A 19,272-nucleotide genomic window follows, 5' to 3' on the forward strand; every position below is an offset into this window, starting at 1 on the left:
CTTGTCCTTCCAGTTGTCAAAACAACAGTCATACGTGAGCACCAATGATCCTTCTTTTAGATCCTTCTCTGCTAGACCTTGATTAAACTTCAACCACCACTTCTCCGTTTGTCTCATGTAGTGAGTGATTTCTTCTTCTCTATCCACTTTCAATCATTCCAGATAAAGAAACCTCCTTGAAAACTTTGTCTTTGATCCCAAACCATTGCCTATACTCAATTTGAGACTTGATAGCTCTACTTCGAGGGCAGGAAGCCTCCTAGCCGTATACCAAGTTGAAGGGTGTGAAATTTATTGATGCGTGGTCCTGTAAGCCCACAAAGCTGCTGAACGATGTTTGTCCCACTCCTTTGGCTTGTTGTCTGCTTGCTAAGTGATGATCATACACATCATTCCATTGATCTTTTTCACTAGCCCATTACATTGGGGGTAGTATGGGGTGGAGTACCTATGCTTAATTTTCAGCCTCCTTTGCATCAAGTTTGTCACAAGATCGGAGTAGAAACCCGATCCCCTATCTAAAATTATCTCCAATGGAGGCCCAAACCTACAACAAATGAATTAAAAATGAACTTACTTACCTCCCAGGCCATGATTCTTGTTGTACTAGTTGCTTCGGCCCATCTTGTCATGTAGTCTACACGGACGATGATGTACTCCTTGTTGGAGCTGGTCCAAGGGAGAGGACCTATTGCATCCACACCCCACTTTTCAAATGGGCCAAAAGAACTAATGGGTGTTGAGGCTCGTACGAAAGTCTCATGACCCCTCCTATTTGATATTCCTTGCATGTTTTGCTCCAGTGATGAGTGTCTCTGTGAAAGCTGGGCAAGTGAAACCCACTTGAAGAATATTCCTGCTAGTTGTCCTTGGGCAAAATGACCAGCACATATCCCATCATGACAACTCCTTAAAATAGACTCAATGTCCCATGAACTTGGTACCCTTCTTAAAATCAAATCCTTACCCTTACAGTATAATTCACCACTATACATGACCGCCTTTCTTGCTAGCCCCTTTTTTTCTCCTTCGTCATGTGAGTTGGGCTTTCCCCTCGCTCCAAAAACTGTATGATCTCTTTAAGATGATCTTGCCCTTTGAATAAGGGCTCTTGAAATTTGATAGCTCCCAGAAAAGGTGTCTCTAGCCTGTCATTGGCTCGTGCATCTGCCTCCTTGTTGCTATCCTTGGCCACATGAGTGACTTGTATGACATCAAATTCCTGATGAGCTTCCTCACCTGTCTTAGCCAAGCGTTTAAACTGGAATTTTTGCATGCCCAAGTGCCTTGAATTTGGTTTAATTAACAATAGTGCATCACCCTGAATATTTAACCTTTTTACCCCATGATCCAAGCATAATTTGAGACCCATGACAAGAGTGTCATATTCTGCTTCATTGTTGGAATTTATCCCCTCCAGAACTTCTCTTTGCTTGAGAAAGACATCCCCTCAAGGATCATGAATTACCACCACTTGTAGCTTGACTTGTTTTCCTCCTAAAATCTCCATCAAAATGAAGAGTGTAAGCATCCTCTAAATCTGCTTGTGGAAGGATTAGGGGGGTCTCTTTTGGCTTTGGAGTGAGCTTTTTCTCATGACACCTATGTGTGAGGACATCAGCCAAGCATTCCCTAGTGCTATCTTCGACAATAAAAGTGTAATCATGCTCCTGAATCTGAACTAGCCACTTTACTATCATGGCACAAGTGTCCATGTGTTGCATTACATAAGGGAAAGTTGGCTCTATAGTGATCACCACAAACTACCTGGGAAGACAGGGGCAAAATTTCTTCAAAGCAAACATTAAGGCTAAGACCATTTGCTCTATTGCTATGTACCCTTTCTCAACAAGAATCATTACCTAATGAACAAAGTACACTGGCCTCATAAATGAGGTATGGGAATCTTCTTGCATAAGCACAGCTCCTAGTGTATCTACCCCAAGACTAGGATTAACACAAAATGTGTCATCCCATCTAGGTGGTGAAATGGTGGGCAAAGAACTGAGAACATTTTTTACCTCTTGGAAATGCATTTCATCTTCTCCCCATGTAAAAACACTCTGATGTGGCAACTACTGTAACATTAGGAATTTTTGGAGGTCATTTAGAGGGCCTTGTAAGGAAGTTTGACCGGAATATTCCCTCCAAAAAGGGGACACCAGATAAATTTTTTGCAAACGAACTCCAAATTTGTCGGACTTCACATATTTAGATTCTACTCTTCAAAAGCTATCCATTGATATATAACACGATAGGGTTGAGAAAAGGGACAAGATAGGTACCTAATAGATTCCTTTTTACCTAGAATATTTCTTGTTGCATGGAGAAGACTCGTTACATGAATCTTTTCTAGGTAAAAAGGAATCTATTAGGTACCTATCTTGTCCCTTCTCCGAACCCTATCGTGTTATATATCAATGGATAGCTTTTGAAGAGTAGAATCTAAATATGTGAAGTCCGACAAATTTGGAGTTCGTTCGCAAAAATTTTATCCGGTGTCCCTTTTTGGAGGGAATATTCTAGTCAAACTTCCTTACAAGGCCCTCTAAATGACCTCCAAAAATTCCTAATGTGGAAATACCACTTGTGAGAGGAGATGTATGAACCTGCTCATGTACGTGACCTTCTGTATGAAGGACACCAGCTCTCGTGGTTGATGGAGGGCTACAAGATCTTGTACTTTTTCTAGATCTACCTCGATGTCTGCCTTTGAAATGACATGGCCCAATAGAACCACTTTTTCTTCCACAATGTGATACTTGTCAGGGTTGAGTTGCCCACCGAATTGATGAAGTCTATTGAGGCCCTCCTCAACTTTAGCCAGATGTAGAGTTCTTGAGCTATAGATGCACAATGAAGACTTGAATATAAGAACCAAAAAAGGGCTGAAAGACGTAATTCTTGATGGAGAGCTCTCCATCAAAGCTCTCTATTAAGCATTCTATGCATAGAGCTAGGGTTTAGGCTTAACATAAACTAATTTTTTCATTCACTTATGAATTAAGAGCAAGGTTTAGGGTACTCACCGCTTTTTGCTCTTGTTCTTCTTGCTTGCTAATGTGTTAATGAGAGGACTAACTTTTTTATTTATTATGTTTCTTTTTTTGTAGGTTTATTCAAGTGAACAAGGGTTTGGGTGCAGCCTTATATACGGTAAGCCCTCTTTCTTCATTTTTGCTTATGCTTCTTTTCTTTGTGTTTTTGCACCCTTGGGTGCCGGGGATTAGGGTTAGGTCAATAGGCCTCTTGCAATAGGCTAATGCATAGCCCTTATGCAATAGGGCTTATGCATAAGCCCTATGCAATAGGTTTATGCATAGGGCTTATGCATAATATGTTAAAATGAACTAATTTTATAATTTTTTATGTTAATCTTTTGTAGGTCTATTCAAGTGAACAACCACCAAGGGTTTAGGCCACAGGTGGCTCATATGGATTTAGCTACACGAGGTAAGCCCTCTCTTTCCATTCTTTGTTTATGCTTATTCTCTTTGTGTTTTTTCACCCTAGTGGGTGCCGAGGATTAGGGTATAGTGCCTATGCATACCCTATGCATAGTGCATACCCTAGGCATAGTGCTTATGCATAGCCTATGCATAGTGCTTATGTATAGCCGCTTATGTATAGCCTATGCATAGTGCTTATGCATACCCTATGCATAGTGCTTATGTATAGGGGAGGGTATGCATAGTTCTTATGCATACTGTCACATAGGCTGTAACGCCTGTGAACCGACGGCGGCAGACCGGATGGCTATATCCGGGGTTCAGTGGGAGAGGACGCCCATGCGGAGTCATGGGCGGCCAGGCTAGTGTGGACGGCAGGCCACACACTATATAGCCTGGGGGATGAGGGGCAATCCTCATTCTTCCTCTATGGCTGGGTGGTGAGCCAGAGGCCGTCCCCTCTTGTGGCAATGCCCGTAGCGGCGTTACGGGAATGTGACACTAGTATCAGAGCGTGGTTCGAGGGAATCGTGAGAGTCCGCGCGTGAACGGGGGACCGGAGCCCACTCGATGGTTTTCATCCACAATCTTCTCACCCTTATCTCGAATGGAGGGTGTGGAGGGAGGCAGCCATGGAAGAATGGAAGGGGAAGAACTCTCTCTCTCTCTCTCTCCCCATCACACACATCAAGCAATGGAGGTAAGAAATTTTCGTTTTCTTTTCTATACGATTGAAATTTCTGCGTTGAATGTCTACCAAAGTACGTTGAAGCTGTGTGGAAAAAAGGGGGGGGGCGCAGAGCCCATGGAAAACCCGCTTTGATGTGAAGCGAAGCGCAGCCCCACTGCGGAATTAGCCCACGAGCCCCACGGCTGCGTGGAAGAGCCTGGGGGGGCGACTTGCGTGTGTGGGGAGCGGACACACAGGGGCGCAGACCCGATGGGTTGAAACACACGACTGTGTGTGGGGAGCGACACCAGCCCCGTTGTCAGCAATGGCGCAGACCACACCGTGTGTGGGAGTGGGGGGCGAAACCAGCCCCATTGTCAGCGATAACCAGCCCACGACAAAGACCCACCGTGTGGAGATGCTGCTGGAGGCGAAGAGCGCCCGTTGCTGCGTGCGCCGTTTGCTGAAGGCGGAGAAGAGCACAAATGTGCGAGCTGTTGAGGTGCGTGCGCCGTTTGTCTGGGCGAAAAGCCTCAGCGGGCGGCGGCCAGGGGCCAGAGCCAGGCCAACCCAGCGGCCAGCTAGGCGGCCAGCTGAGGCGGCCGGCCAGCCGACCAGGTCACCCTTAGGCGCCCAGCGGGCGGCCAGCCAAAGGCCATGCGAGCGGCCAGCTGAGCGGACGGCCATACGGCCATCAACGACCACCAGCGAGACAGCAGCAGAAAAAAGAAAAAAAAGAAAAAAAAAGAAAAAAAGGGTTAAAAAACCTATATATATATATATATATATATATATATATTAAATATATTCTTATTGTTCATTTTTATGAAATTAAAAATGAAAGAATTCAACATATCCTCTCTTGAATGGGGAGGAAAGATATGGCAAGGCACAGCCTGTTAACCATTTTTATTTTTGTTATGAAGACTCTAGGAGCGTAGCCTCGCCAGATTTCAATTTACCCTTTTGCGAGCGTCGTCTTGCTAGAGTTAAAATTTTGTTCGGACAAATTTGTGTTTGTTCTGTAATGCAAACAAATGTGTTCTTCTGTAGACACACCCCATGAAACCAACCCACACGGCCATCGCGCCGTGTGGCCGTAGTGCCTGTTTTCCACGAAAGAGACCCACCGCACACGGCCGTAGCGTCGCGTGCTAAGAGAGAGACAGATCCCACGGCCGTAGTGCCGAGTCCTTTGAGAGAGAGCCGTTCTATGGCCGTTGTGCCTAGTGAACACGTCTATGGCCGTAGTGCCGCGAGAATAACACATGTGGTGATCACACATTTGGTTCGGAGAGACTAAATTTAAGCTGAGCATACACTTAGTATTGACCATAAAAGTCACGTAGTTTGGCTATAGTGTAAATGTGAAACCGCGGTGTGTTTACTTGGGCTAAGAAGACTGGCAATGGCGTCAGTTGTGCCCAAATTAGACAAAGTGCTTATCACGAAAAATCAAGGTAAGCCTAATTGAGTCGTAGTGCTCATAACCCTTTACAATCTTTTAACAGATGCTCGAAGATTGTGATAAACTTTGGCAAATGAGAACCATGTACAAGCGTAGTCTTGATGTGGTTATGCCTTGTGTCCAAACAAGTTGCTTACTGTTTGTATAGCAACAAGAAGCTTTGGCCCGTAGAGGCAAACTGGCCCTTGTTGGTAGTAACAAAATAGTGTCACTACTTGAGCCTAGAGAGTAGTGACTAGTTTGATTTAGTCACGTCATTGCCTGATAAAAGTAATCCCTAAGGTGTGTATTACTTGGGATTAAGTGGCTAGTAGTGCTGCTAGCAGTACTCAACTAAATGGTTTATCTAGGAGTACTAATCTAAAGGATTAGCATACGCCTAGATAATAATAGCAGATTTAGGATTGATTTGTAAAATCAAAGGTAAATCTGAAGGGGTATAATCTTGAGATGTAATGCTCAATGCCCTTATAGAAGTTGATCAAAGAGAACTGTTCTTAAACTTACTAAGCATGGTTTTCTCTTCTTTTTATTGCCATGCGTTGACATCCCACTGCTCGAGAGTTTGTGGTGATCTTTCGAGGGGGGAAAGAGCCTTTTTATATGTCACATCAGTTGGTTGGGTGGTAATTTGATGGTATGGGACATCCAATTCTCACGGAATCGATTGTAGTCTTGGTGGAATGGGACGCCAAGGCTTGTGCATGTAACTTGACTCTTTGGCAGGTTGTATGTACACTTGTCCGTAGTGATAAAGTGTGCAAGATAAAATTTGAACTTTGACAATTACCAAATATAGCCATAAGTTGGGATAAAACCCAGTTTTACAGAGTTCGGAGAAGCTCTAGGTAGCAAGACCATGATGGTGTGCTAGTGCTAACAGAGTGATTTAGTTCCGGAGTGATCTAAATCTAGAGGTTAGCAGTAAGACTAGTTGGTTGGACAATTTCATGCATGGGGGACGCCCTATAGCATTTTGCAAGTGTAGTCTTGCCTATGTTCAACATAAGTGTGCGATAGTGAGCACATTTTAGTTGCTACCATATGAATTTGGAAAATATATTACTTTCCTACATAAGCAATTGTAATATTGCATGACAGGCTATTTTGCTTACAAAGTTCATGTGCGTGTAAACCCTATAAGTTGTAAGACCCCTTGGGAATGAGTGGAGCATTCCATGGATTTAATAAGGTTTTACATGGCAATAGTGAGTAGTATCTCACTCCAGATGAGCCTGATTGTTGTTAGTATCGGATCCGACATATGTAGTGTACATAAACTTGGGCTGAGTTAGGATAGAAGGCTAAGCCGGAGAGCTTAGTGGTAAATCCTACTGTATCTGGTGAGTTTTGACTTAACCGGAGTGTTAAGAAGTAAACTCAAAGTCTGGGGCTGAACTGGAATGTTCGGAGGCAGACATATCTTTTGTTAAATCGGAGAATTTAGCAAAAGATGAGCTTGGGGTGAACCATGGTACCCAGGAAAAAAGCTCTTCACACTAAAATAGTGCACAATAATTTTAGGGTGATAAAAATCCATCGCAGGAATGTTTTACAACTTTCCATAGATGATAAATGAAGACCATGTACTTTACGGAGTTAAAGTACATAGGTGGTGACTTCGGCGCCACATTTTTTGTAGGAAGTCACCAGTGGTGTGGTTAGGTTAGCCGAGACTCCACAAGACCTATGCACTAGTTTTTAAGTTGACCTCTATGATAAGGACGTCCAAAAATTCGTGTTGTAATACCAGAAATTGTACTGCAATGTGCAATGGAGGGGTCAATTTGTGTAATCACTTCTTAGCAGCAAGTGACTTAAGCATCTTGTTATAGATGGCTGTATATGGTACTCCCACTCGGGGGAGGTACGCCATTGGGTACGGAGTTACTCACAGACTAGTATGGAGCTACTAGTGTGATGATAGTGGGTACGTAGTTACTCACTAGTGTGATGATAGTGGGTACGTAGTTACTCACTACTAATACATAGCTGCTAATAAAATTAAGATCCTCGAGTGAAAGATACTCTAGATCACCATTTTAAATTACCGAACCACAATCCATGAGTATCGAGGTACTCATAAATATGTTGACGTTGCTCAAATCGAGGGACCGATTTGTTCGATGGTATGGAATAAGCAAGGAGAGTGGAGTTGTCAAGGTCATCCGTAGTTTGATGATCCCCTCTACCTATCAGATAACATTCAATTTTGCAAGCCCTGGCATTTAATCCGTAGTGATTATGAGTTTGGGGTAAGATATGGTTATGAAGTTCTTACAAGAGTACTCGTTTATTTGCTTGTCATTGGTTATAGCTTGGTAGAGATTGCCACCTGTGATGGGTAGGTAGCTTTGCCGCTATAATGAGGAGGCAGTAAATAATGTTCTCATAGTTATACTTCATACCAACACCAAACAGGGATAGGATGAAATTCCTAAGTTCATCATCACGAAGTACTGTGATATTTGCATTTATATTGAATGTATGATGTAATGAGACATTGGGCTTGTGTAATTACCATCAATTATCTAGCAACCTATGGCTTCGCAGCAAGCTCAGTCATTATCTGTGGATTGATAATGTGGTTATTAGTAGTTTGAAATTTTTCTTGATAGATGGTACGACCCACCCAAATGATTCATAAGTGTGTAACCGCTTATGAAGGGTAATAATATGCAACAATGAAGCACTTTGTTACAAGTGTGAAACCACTGATCTGTTGCAAAGCAGTTTATCAATAGTACCACCATATGTGCGTAGACACTATACCACATCTTCGTTGCAAGATGTTTAAAAGTTTCTTGGAAGGACTCAAGAAATACCATATCAAATTGGACCTATGACACTAGCGCGTAGTCCGCTTGAGAGTAGAGTTTTTGAGGACAAAAACCTTTCTTGAGAGAAAGGAGAGATATCCTCAAATATCACATAAACTCGAATAGTTGTGTGAGTCCAGACAATACTTGAAGGGATATGTCTGGTAATAGCAACAAAGAGTTGTAAGTGAATGGATGTAATTCCAGACACCCGTAGTGGTGCAAGAATCTTTATCAAACGTCTCCACATACTATATGGTCTACCCGCATATATAGTATGGCATAAGAGATAGGAAGTTTGATTGTTATATTTGAAAGGAAATCTTCAAAACTTACATTTACTCTGAGTTAGAGTGGAGTTTAACCATCCGTAGATTGATGGTAGTTAGAAACTCAACAAGATTCTAGAGCATATGCTTGTGCAAAGATGTTACTCTGAGAGAGAAGTATCTCTCAACTTTGGAACTAATCCTTGTGATGCATGATTAGATTGGCTCTAGTTTATTTCTCCTATGGCCGTAGAGCTTTCCAAGGAGAAGTTTTAACAAGTTGGTGATGCAACATGGTAGCGTAGTCTACAAATATCTAGTAGCATGGTCTGAGAAATTGCGCTACTAGAGTGCTCTCCAGTACATTAGCTTCTGTGCTAATGACATGATGCAAAATCAAGGCATGAAATTTGCCTTAAGGTTTTGGTTGAAATACCAAATCATGGCTTGTGTGAGCATGATCCTGTCTTTACAGAGGTCTGGCGTGCTGTACGCGTACGCACTTTGTCACAGCCGCGCCCACCTTCCTCGCCGGCACGTAATGCTACTCCGGAGAGACTGGCCGTAGGTGCGGCGGGTAGCGAGGCGAGAGTTAGTCCGGAGAGGCTAGCCGAGTCTTCGGAGTATAGTTTTGATAGTCCAAGTGTGGGTCATCCTGGGATTCAGAAGACCTATGCACTAGTAAAAAGACAGTTTTATTGGCCTAGTTTGTTTAAGAACGTCCAGACTTATGTGCTGAAATGCAGTAAGTGCCAGGTCAATAAACATGAACGTCTTAAAGTTGGAGGACTACTCCATCCATTGGAGATTCCTCAAGGGAAATGGAAAAGCATTTCCATGGATTTCATTACCGGTTTACCCACCAAGACGAGTCGAGGGAATGACTCGGTGTGGGTGGTAGTGGACAGGTTAACTAAAATGGCAAAGTTTATTGCCACGAAGAAAACTGTTAAAACGCCAGAGTTGGCAAAACTCTTTATTGAACATCTCTACAAACTATATGGCCTACCCGCAGATATAGTGTCAGATAGAGATAGAAAGTTCAACAGCCATTTTTGGAGGGAAATCTTCAAAAAGTTGGATACTACTCTCAGTATGAGTACGACAGATCATCCGGAGTCTGATGGTCAAACTGAAAGAGTTAACCAAATTCTAGAGGATATGTTGCGTTCTTATATTAGTAAGAAGCAATCTAATTGGGAAGAGTACTTGCCCTTATTGGAGTTTGCCTATAACAGCTCCAATCATTCAACGACTGGATTTACACCATTCATGTTAATGTATGGATTCCAGCCGAGATCTCCGATGGCTGTAGGCCTAGAAAAGGAGAAAATTCAATCTGTCAAGGATTTCCTTGAAGATATGAATGATATGCTCAAAGCTGCACGCGAGAGCATTCGTAGCGCACAAGATCGCGCTAAAACATTTGCCTATAAAGGACGCAGACAAGTGACCTTTGCAAAAGGTGACTCTGTATTTTTAAAGGTTCCTGCGCAGTCAGCAACCATGAAAACGGGAAAGTGTGATAAACTTTCTCCTAGATATTGCGGTCCTTTCAAGGTCCTTAAGAAGATTGGGGACATAGCCTACAAACTTGAGTTACCGAAGAGTTCTCAAGTTCATCCTGTCTTCCATGTCAGTAAACTGAAGAAATCAGTTCACGACTTAGAGAACGCAGTTTCTTTAGAGATTTTGGTGGACTTGATAGAGCCACCAAAGATACCACATGAATCTGAAAAGATTCTATAGTATCGTGATGACAGACAAACCCGACGTAAAGTGTACCACAAGGTACTTGTTAAATGGACAGATAGGGATGAGGAGGTGGCAACCTGGGAACGCCGTAGTGCAATTTCCAAAAGGTTTCCCCAGTTTGTTTTTGAGGACGAAAACACTTCTTAAGGGGGGGGTAATGTCACGTAGGCTGTAACGCCTGTGACCGACGGCAGACCGGATGGCTATATCCGGGGTTCAGTGGGAGAGGACGCCCATGCGGAGTCATGGGCGGCCAGGCTAGTGTGGACGGCAGGCCACACGTAGCGGCGTTACGGGAATGTGACACATACCCTATGCATAGTGCTTATGCATAGCCTATGCATAGTGCTTATGAATTAATGAACTAATGTTTTAATTTATTTGATAATTTTTTATAGATCTATTCAAGCGAACAACCACCAAGGATTCCGGCCACATAGTGGTTCATACGGATTCGGCTAGAAGATGTAAGCCCTCTTTTTCCATTCTTTGTTTATGCTTCTTCTCTGTGTGGTTTTTGCACCCTTGGGTGCCAGGGATTAAGTTTAGTTCACAAGCCTCTGGCCCCTATGCATAGGCTATGCATACTCTATGCATAGGCTATGCATACACTATGCATACACTATGCATATGCTATGCATAGGGCTTATGCATATAGGGTATACATAGGCTATGCATAAAGCTATGCATAGGGTATGCATAGGCTTATGCATAGAGATATGGGACATTGTTAGATGCCTTCTAGAATGCTGCTTATGTCAAGTTAGGAGTTGTTATCCTGCGGTGGTTATACTGGAGGGGGATCCCTCGATCTTCTCACTATCCTTCTCTTGTAAAAGAGGAATTGCCTTTGGCCTTAATAGTGGTGAGGGTGTGGAAATTCCTCAGAAGCTATCATCTGAAAGGGGCACTGTCCACCCTGCTTGTCTAATAGTATTATAGGAGGTCTTAACAATGTTCTAATATCACATGTTGTATTTTTTGTCTAAGCTTTAAGCATGGATTTTGTTAAAGCAATCGTGTTTTGTTGCCTCATGCATGTATGTATAAGCAATGTCGATAGACCTCTCACAAGACCATGATGTGGCAAATCTACTATCTTTATAAATGAATGATATGGAGAGCAAGCTTGGTCTCTGTTTACTCAGACATAGGTATGGTTCCATCAAACCTTTTCACATACACAAAGTTAATATTTTATGCATTCTATAGGTCTTATTTTTTAATCTTATATGTAGGTGGGCTTATAATCAGGCCAGTCAATGCCATGGGGGCAATCTACCCCACTTGGCCAGTCGGGGCAGATCACGCCTTTGATAGGCATGGGGCCAAGTGGTGCAAGCCCATCACGATATGGTTGTGATGAGCCTACACCACCTTCCTCGACTAGACCCATCCCGCTTCCTCATGTCCGTCTTCACCACAAAAACGACAACATAGTAGAGAGTCTGGAGGGGGGGTAGTAGACGTGCTAGCAGGGGAGAAGCAAGCTACTTTTGCTTTGGCAAAAGCAACACTAGTGAAAGATCCCTGTCCCCTCCGTGCAACGAATTTTGGGGTGCTAGCAGCGGAAGTAGCACTTCTTCTGCGGGGCAGGGTCCCTCACTCGTCGGGGCCTCACCCACGTATATCCAGAAAAGAGACTAATCCCTCGGTTCTTCCAAAACCGAACCCGGAAAAACTTCCCTCGCCCGGAAAGCACGAGCAATTCCTCCATGATATTTTTACTCTAACGTAGTCAATGAGCCTTAACTAACTGAACTGATTTGACCGAACCTGTAAGTCCCATAGTCAGATCAAGGAAAAGACTTGCACTTGGATCATAGAGACCAACGCTTTTTTTCTCATTGAGAGGCACAACCGTTGATTCTTTTCCATAGAACAATTTTTTATCCGAGATTTACTTCATCTATCGTACCATAACAGAATTGAGTCACATTGTAGGGATCCATCACTCCAGCCTAACCCCATCCAGTCCCGTGGGTTAGCCAGCCGCACAGCCACTATAGTGATGGGATCCATTTAAGAATTTAGTTAGGTTTTGTCTTAGGTACCAGGGAAAAGAGTTCCTAGGCCCCCTAGCCGAATATTCATGCAAACTTAAAACTAGTCACACCACTTACACACCCAATATGAAATTTCCTTTTTCATAGATTCAACTATCTTTAAAACAATCTTTTAATGAAACTATAGTATCACTGATCATAATCCTCCAAAATATCCGGTTGAGTCCTAATTTCTAATTTTTCCTTCATGAGTGTACCTATGGCATCATTGGCAACCAGAACGCTCACCACCTGTCCACTCAGGGGCCTTTTCGATAGTTCCTAGCTCATAGTACTCGGCAATATATTCACTTATAAAAATCAAAATGGAATCTCCGTTGAAGATCAACAAGTTCAACCAACAGATCCATATAAAAGAGCCATGGACTCATCCGTTGAGGACCAGCAAGGTCAATCAACCAGATCCATGCCCGAATTCAAAAAACAACTCTTACTCCTTGATCCAATATCTTCCCCGATACACGTGTGGATATCTTCGTCGACCCAGAGCCTGAGCAGCGTATGGTTAGCACCCTCTAGGATCCTTCGCAGGTCACCTAACACTTCACTCATAGGCCGCTTCCTTGGTCCCTCATCCACCGTACTGGAAGCTCACCATTTAAATCGAACCGAGGCTGGTCAAGACCTCGGCCGACCTTGCTATGCGAGACGTCCCCCATTGACTCTCCATCCCTCCCATGACCATATGAAATAATATATATGCTTGCATATGGCATGAAACAATCTAATGGCATATCCTCTTGAGGAAGCCCTCACATCATGAAATATAGATGCTTGCATATGGCATGAAACAATCCAGTGGTGTGTCCTCTTGAGGAAGTCCCCACATGGAAAAAACACATGGTGACTATGTTTTTAAGTCCCTTCATGGGCTATCCTTTAGTAGAAACAAAAAAATCCACATGCCCTTTTATCCTGGCAACATAAATATTTAATACATCACACTCCATCGAAACTCTTAAGCCAATCTTGTCTTACATTTATTTATTTATCCATCCCTCAAAAAGCTTGTCTATTGTGCCTTGCTACATTTCTTTATTTATCCATCCCTCAGAAAGCTTGTCTATTGTGCCTTGCTACATTTCTTTATTTATCCATCCCTAAAAGCTGGTCTATCATGCCTTATGTGTTGCAATATTTTGTTGTAGTCCATAAATCATGAAACCCTCTAGAGACATCATTCTATTCTCACAATTTAGTTTGAGTCTTCTTACTCTCGATTGAGATGCTTGTATGCTTTTCTCTTCTTCTTTGTTGCATTCATGCTTAGGAATTGTGTGGGTTAGTCATGGTGTTGATGTAATGCTATCTTCTCCCTTTCTTCTTCTCTTATCTACCTTCTCATGTTTTTACTCACCATGGCGTAGAAGTAGAGGTTGAGCTTTCCATATCTCTATAGCTCTCTCTCCGTCCCTCTCCCTCTCCCTCTCTCCCTCTCCCTCTCTCCGTCCCTCTCTCTCTCTCTTTCTCTCTCTCTCTCTCTCTCTCTCTCTCTCTCTCTCCCCACACCCATTGCAAGCTCCTTTGTGTTGACAACAAACGAGACAAGGTTGAGGACCTAAGCTCTCCACAAAAGAGAGTTACTCTACCAAGAGTGGCTTGAGGTGAAAACCGGTATGACCCTTGCATTCTCCTCTCCTTCTCTCTATCTTACAAGGCTTGAGTGTTCTCTCCCATGAACACATGAAATAATATATTGTTTCACATGAAACAATATATATGCTTGCATATTGCATGAAACAATCCGGTGGCGTCTCCTCTTGAGAAAGTCCTCACATGAAATATAGATTCTTGCATATGGCATGAAACAATCTAGTGGTGTGTCCTCTCTTGAGGAAGTCCCCACATGGAAAAACACATATTGTGACTATGTTTTTAAGTTCCCGTGATGTGCTATCCTTTAGTAGAAATAAAAAATTCCACATGCTCTTTTATTCTCACAACATTAATATTTAATACATCACACTCCACCTATTATGCCTTGTTGCATTTCTTTATTTATCCATCCCTAAAAGCTAGTCTATAATGCCTTGTGTGTTGCAATATCTTGTTGTAGTCCATCAATCATAAAAGCCTCTAGAGACGTACCCTTTGCAATGAACCATCTAGCTGGTGCTTGTCCATGCAATCCCTCAATAGCATTTGATGGTTTTTTTCCAAGTGTGATGCACACTATCACCACATAAACATGCCATATGATTCCTTTTTAACTGACACACTAGTGGGCTCAAGTTTTGGCTTTCCCCACTTCTTTGAGAATGTCTTAGTGGCTATGCTCATCCTTGCTCCGCCATCAAGTATGGCTGGAATTTTGTATCCCTTATATGAGATCGGAAGTGTAGCATCCATGTCTTCACTTTCATAATATTGGTATTCTCCTAATTTATTAATAGGAACTTTAGGAAGACTTCCTTCTTGATCTGAATCTAAATTTTCAATATCCTTGTCATCAATCCCGTCTATCTTTGCCCTAAGGCATCCACTTAGCCATTTTTGTACATCATTCCACATGGCAGGCTTACCTTGTAAGAGTTGGCCCTAAAGGGATAGTGGGGTTTTCACCCTTTCAAAGAATCAAGGTGCATGCACTCCCTTCTTACCGGATCTCCCCTTTGAGTTGATTAATTTGTTGTACTTACATCCTCTATCCCCAAGCTATCCCTAGCATCTCCTAGGGATTCACCTCACACTGATGGGAGTGGTTGGCATTGACCTACGTCTTTTCTTTCTCATTGTATGATTGTTGCCAATATCTTTAGCAATGAAATTTCTTGCATGACCAAGATTGTTTGTCAAGTTAATAAATGTTTTGTGGTTTAAGCTATGTGTTGTTCTCATTGACTCTCTTCTTTTCACCTTTTGTGCACACGAGGTCCTTCTCCAATGTGCATTTCTTTAATATATGATGCATGTCTAGGACTTTGCAAGATTGTAGTGGTTATGTTTGTCAACTTAATCCCATTTGTAGCCAACCAACTCCCATGGATTGATTTATCTTAGTTGGTCCTTAGAATCAAGAGTATCTCATATCTCTTAATTCCTTGCAAAATAATATCACATTAAATTTGCATCACACTCATCCAAACCAAAACCAACCACATGAACTAATTATAAATTCTTGAGAATATATTTGGCATGCCACAATGTAATCCATGTTTCTAGCATTACAACATGGTCTTTTATTACATATCCCCTCATGTAACCATGTACAATGAGACTTTAACTCTATATCTATTGATCACTCCATCCTTCACTCAACGCTTGAATTCTTGTTGGTCATGTGGAGGAATGCACTTTCTAGCGTGTTTGTCCTAATTATCCTCCCAATGCCACAAACATGACCTTTCCTTCTCAACCATGATATTATCTAGTCCACCTTTAAATATTGCTTACATAGCTCTTGGCTTGTGCCATAGCCTTTAAAGTTGGAAAAGGATGTCCCTTTCTCTCCATCACTTTATTAAGCAATGACCAAAAAATGACTTGAGCCTCTATGTCTAAAGCTCCTAAAGAAAATTGTTATATACATGGCATGACATCATCACACCTAGTCAGGAATCCTCTTCACAAAATCAAAACACACCTAGCAACCTTCTAATTCCTTAGGGCACATCTTATTGATCAAGTCTACTCCATAACCTAAGCCTTGGGTGGACATCATCTTAAAAACATGACAACAATTAAAGTAGAGAATGTCAATTGACCTACGAAAACAATGTTATGAAGAAAGTCACTTGTACTTCTTGATTTCAACTGCAAAATACTTTCAAATCCTTTGTTGATGCCTCTAGTCTCCAATGCAGCATCTTTCTTTAACTTAGACAACTTAAACAAGGGCAGACAACACAATTTTGTTAAGATTCACATTATTGAGCTGATATACAATTAAAGAAATGTCAAGTCAAAAGATAATACCTCTATCAAGCAACAACTCTAACTCTCTATATCATTCTTGTTGAAAGCAATACCACTACATGATGAGAGGATAACCTCGAACACAATTTCTTTTGCCATTTTACTTTCTCGCATTCCCTCATTCTTTATTAATTATGATTGACTTTAGAACTTCCATTTCTTTCCTAGATGTTCCCTTTGCTCCATATGTAAATGGTAACGAATATAAAGCACATGCCTTGTCACCTTTTAGCCTTCAATATCAGCTGGAAGAAAAATGTTCATTTTACATGCACATGCAATGAAATCATTAGAAGAGAAGCCAAGGAGCTTATATGGAATCTTAGATCATGGCGAACAATCTTGCAAGGTCTTGGTTATACCTAAGGAATGTTATAGTAAGGAGAGCAATCCACATCATACTATCCTCTATGAACATTGGAGTTATGTCATCATATAATCAAACAGAGAAAGGCTATAATTGATGAAATTTTCTATAGGCCCCATTCAAGAGATGGATGAAAGCACTGTGGATTACAAGTTTCAACTGATATTGCAATGGCCAAGAGTCTGGGCTACCTATTGTATTTACACTACAAGAAACATAGATGTATTGTCATGACATCTTTCCTATTGTGTGTACGTTACAGAACCCCAAGTATCGTGTACGAATACTTTCATGACTTCAACAACTATACACTACAAGACCCCCAAGTATCATGTACAAACAGCTTCATGACCCCTAACAACTGCATCTAATCAAACCCACTGACATGTGTGACTAAGGATTATCATAGGAAGACAATCAAAGCCCTGGAAAGATCTACTAGTGGTCGGGAAAAGATGATCAAGAGGCTGTGTGCAAGCTATCGCTCTTTGTGACATGCTCCAACAGGCTGCATGCAATCTATTGCTCTTCATTACACCCTTTGAGGCAGAGGTGTTGCATACTCTGATCTATGCTTAACCGTACCATCTCAGTTAGCATTCTTTTTGCAGAGTCAGGGCCTTGCTCACCATTGTCGATGTGAGTGGCAATGTTATAAACAAGACTCTCCAACATGGCTGAAGCCAAAGCTGAAGGCGGCCTCGATGACTCCGGTAAGTCCCTCAATAGCTGCAAGAGGTTTTGAGCTTTATGCTGTGCTCTAGGCGTGCCATTCACAGTGAGCTCTAGCAGGCCTGGGATTGCCCCTTCTTGAAGAATGGCTTCTTTATATTTGCATCTGCTGCTTTGGCACATGGTAAGTAAGGCACTCACAGCATTCTCTTTACTCTGCAAGGATCCATCTTCTACCACCTCCACCAATGCTAATATGCCTCCCTTTTCATTAGCAATAGTGGATCTGCCACACTCAAAAATGGAAAGTGACTGCAAGAGAGCAGTGATCTTTTCTGTAACCTTACAGCCCTTATTGCAGTTCTTCAAGAGCATGATCAAGGGAGTGATGGCTCCTGCAGTGAGGATTATTGATAAATTGTCCGGGTGTTTAGATAGATTGTAGAGTGCACTGACAGCATCCACCTTGCCTCGAAGGCTCCCGCATGCGAGCATGCTGACTAGCAAAGGAATTGCACCTGAGTTTCCAATGACGGGCTTGTTTGCATCGGATACGGATACCATCATGACAACGACAGCTGCCAACTCTCTTAGATTTGCAGTCTTGGAGTGCAAAATCTCCACTACAGGAGGTATGGCTCCTGCATTGACAATCATAATCTTGTTCCTGCTACAAGAGGGCAAGGGGGCACTTAATTGGACTTCTAACTACCATCATAAGCCACGCCAAATCTGGAATTCTAGTTGCATACTAGAACACATGCAACATGCATACCATCAGACACATATCCACCACACTTACACACATGCAACATGCATACCATCACACACATATCCTGTACACATGCAACATGCATACCATCACACAAATCCGCCGCCCTCGACGTCACTTGTGCATCCATGCTTTTCCTTGAAATTCCGTTGATTTCCTTGCACCCACACTTGGAACCCATGTACCATGCAGCCCCATGTTCCACGCATCATACTCTGCATGCTTTATCCTTCAGCCCCATGTTCCCTCATCATACTCTGCATGCTTTATCCTTCAGCACCGCATTCGCCCCCCAAAAGCAATTAAGTTTATGAAACAAAAACAAAGGATTGACACTAATGAATGAGATTAGATTAATAACCTCTCATTGCCAGCTGCAAAATTGAGCAGAGATTTCATGGCTGCTTCTTGGGCCTCTGCATTTGTGGCTTCGAGCATCGAGATCACTGTAGAGATACCCTCTTCAGCTTGCACCTTCTCCTTCATTTTTCTACGTGTAATGATATAATAGGCCGTGCTCTGTATAACTAATCAGAGCATTGATTAAAACCACTCACATGAGGCTCCAAGGGAGTATGTATTAACCAGAACCCTAAATCATGTAATTAAGAAAAAACCCGTCTACCCAGAAATGATTAATTGAACAGAGGGCAGTGAATAATTTGGATTCAAATTATCCGCTGCCGACCATTGAAGAAGCAAAGCTTGCCTTTTGATCACAACCGCATTGTTAACACCTGAGCATGGTTAACTTATTACCCAAAAGGGCAAGCCCCTAGCACCCGCTTTGTCCCATTTCTCTCTTTCTTTCTTCTTCTCTTTTTTTTTTTTTCTCTCTTTTTTTTGGCAAGTGATCTCAACAAATTTGGGACACAATGGTGCCAAGAGAGTCATGTGGGGATCCATGAGAAAAAGACGGTGCGCTTTGCTTGCACAACCCTGTATACAAGCCTATGTGGCCATAAGAGTGAACTCCTCGGATAGTACTATGTACTGATTGTTGTAATTGTGGTTGTTGGGCTGTTTGGCCTTGATCATCTTGGGACAAAC

The 19,272-nt window shown here is 42.3% G+C and overlaps 1 protein-coding gene across 3 annotated transcripts; it reads right to left on the reverse strand.

The window, feature by feature from the left end:
* Positions 1-16,922: 16,922 nt before the first annotated feature.
* LOC147633900 (U-box domain-containing protein 45-like) lies at positions 16,923-19,029 on the reverse strand. Of its 3 annotated transcripts, none has more exons than XM_086804518.1 (2): positions 18,584-19,029; positions 16,923-18,117 (listed from the first exon to the last, which is right to left on the reverse strand). In XM_086804518.1, exons 1-2 carry the CDS (start codon positions 18,706-18,708, stop codon positions 17,298-17,300), a joined length of 945 nt encoding a protein of 314 aa, XP_086660644.1. In that variant the 5' UTR covers positions 18,709-19,029; the 3' UTR covers positions 16,923-17,297. The 3 variants fall into 3 exon arrangements, with proteins under 3 accessions (XP_086660644.1, XP_086660647.1, XP_086660645.1); XM_086804521.1 differs by having other exon boundaries at positions 16,923-18,091; positions 18,584-18,714; XM_086804519.1 differs by lacking the exon at positions 18,584-19,029 and adding an exon at positions 18,310-18,427.
* Positions 19,030-19,272: the final 243 nt, after the last annotated feature.

The sequence above is a fragment of the Cibotium barometz genome, chromosome 11 (genome assembly GCF_041138505.1).
Source record: "Cibotium barometz isolate CiBa-2024 chromosome 11, ASM4113850v1, whole genome shotgun sequence".
In the NCBI taxonomy this organism is placed as follows: Eukaryota; Viridiplantae; Streptophyta; class Polypodiopsida; order Cyatheales; family Cibotiaceae; genus Cibotium; species Cibotium barometz.

Coding starts and splice junctions, on each gene's coding strand:
- LOC147633900 (XM_086804518.1), bottom strand. CDS start 18,708: ATGAAGGAGAAGGTGCAAGCTGAAGAGGGTATCTCTACAGTGATCTCG. Junction 18,118..18,583: donor TTTGCAGCTGGCAATGAGAG/GTTATTAATCTA, acceptor CTCTTGTAGCAG/GAACAAGATTATGATTGTCA.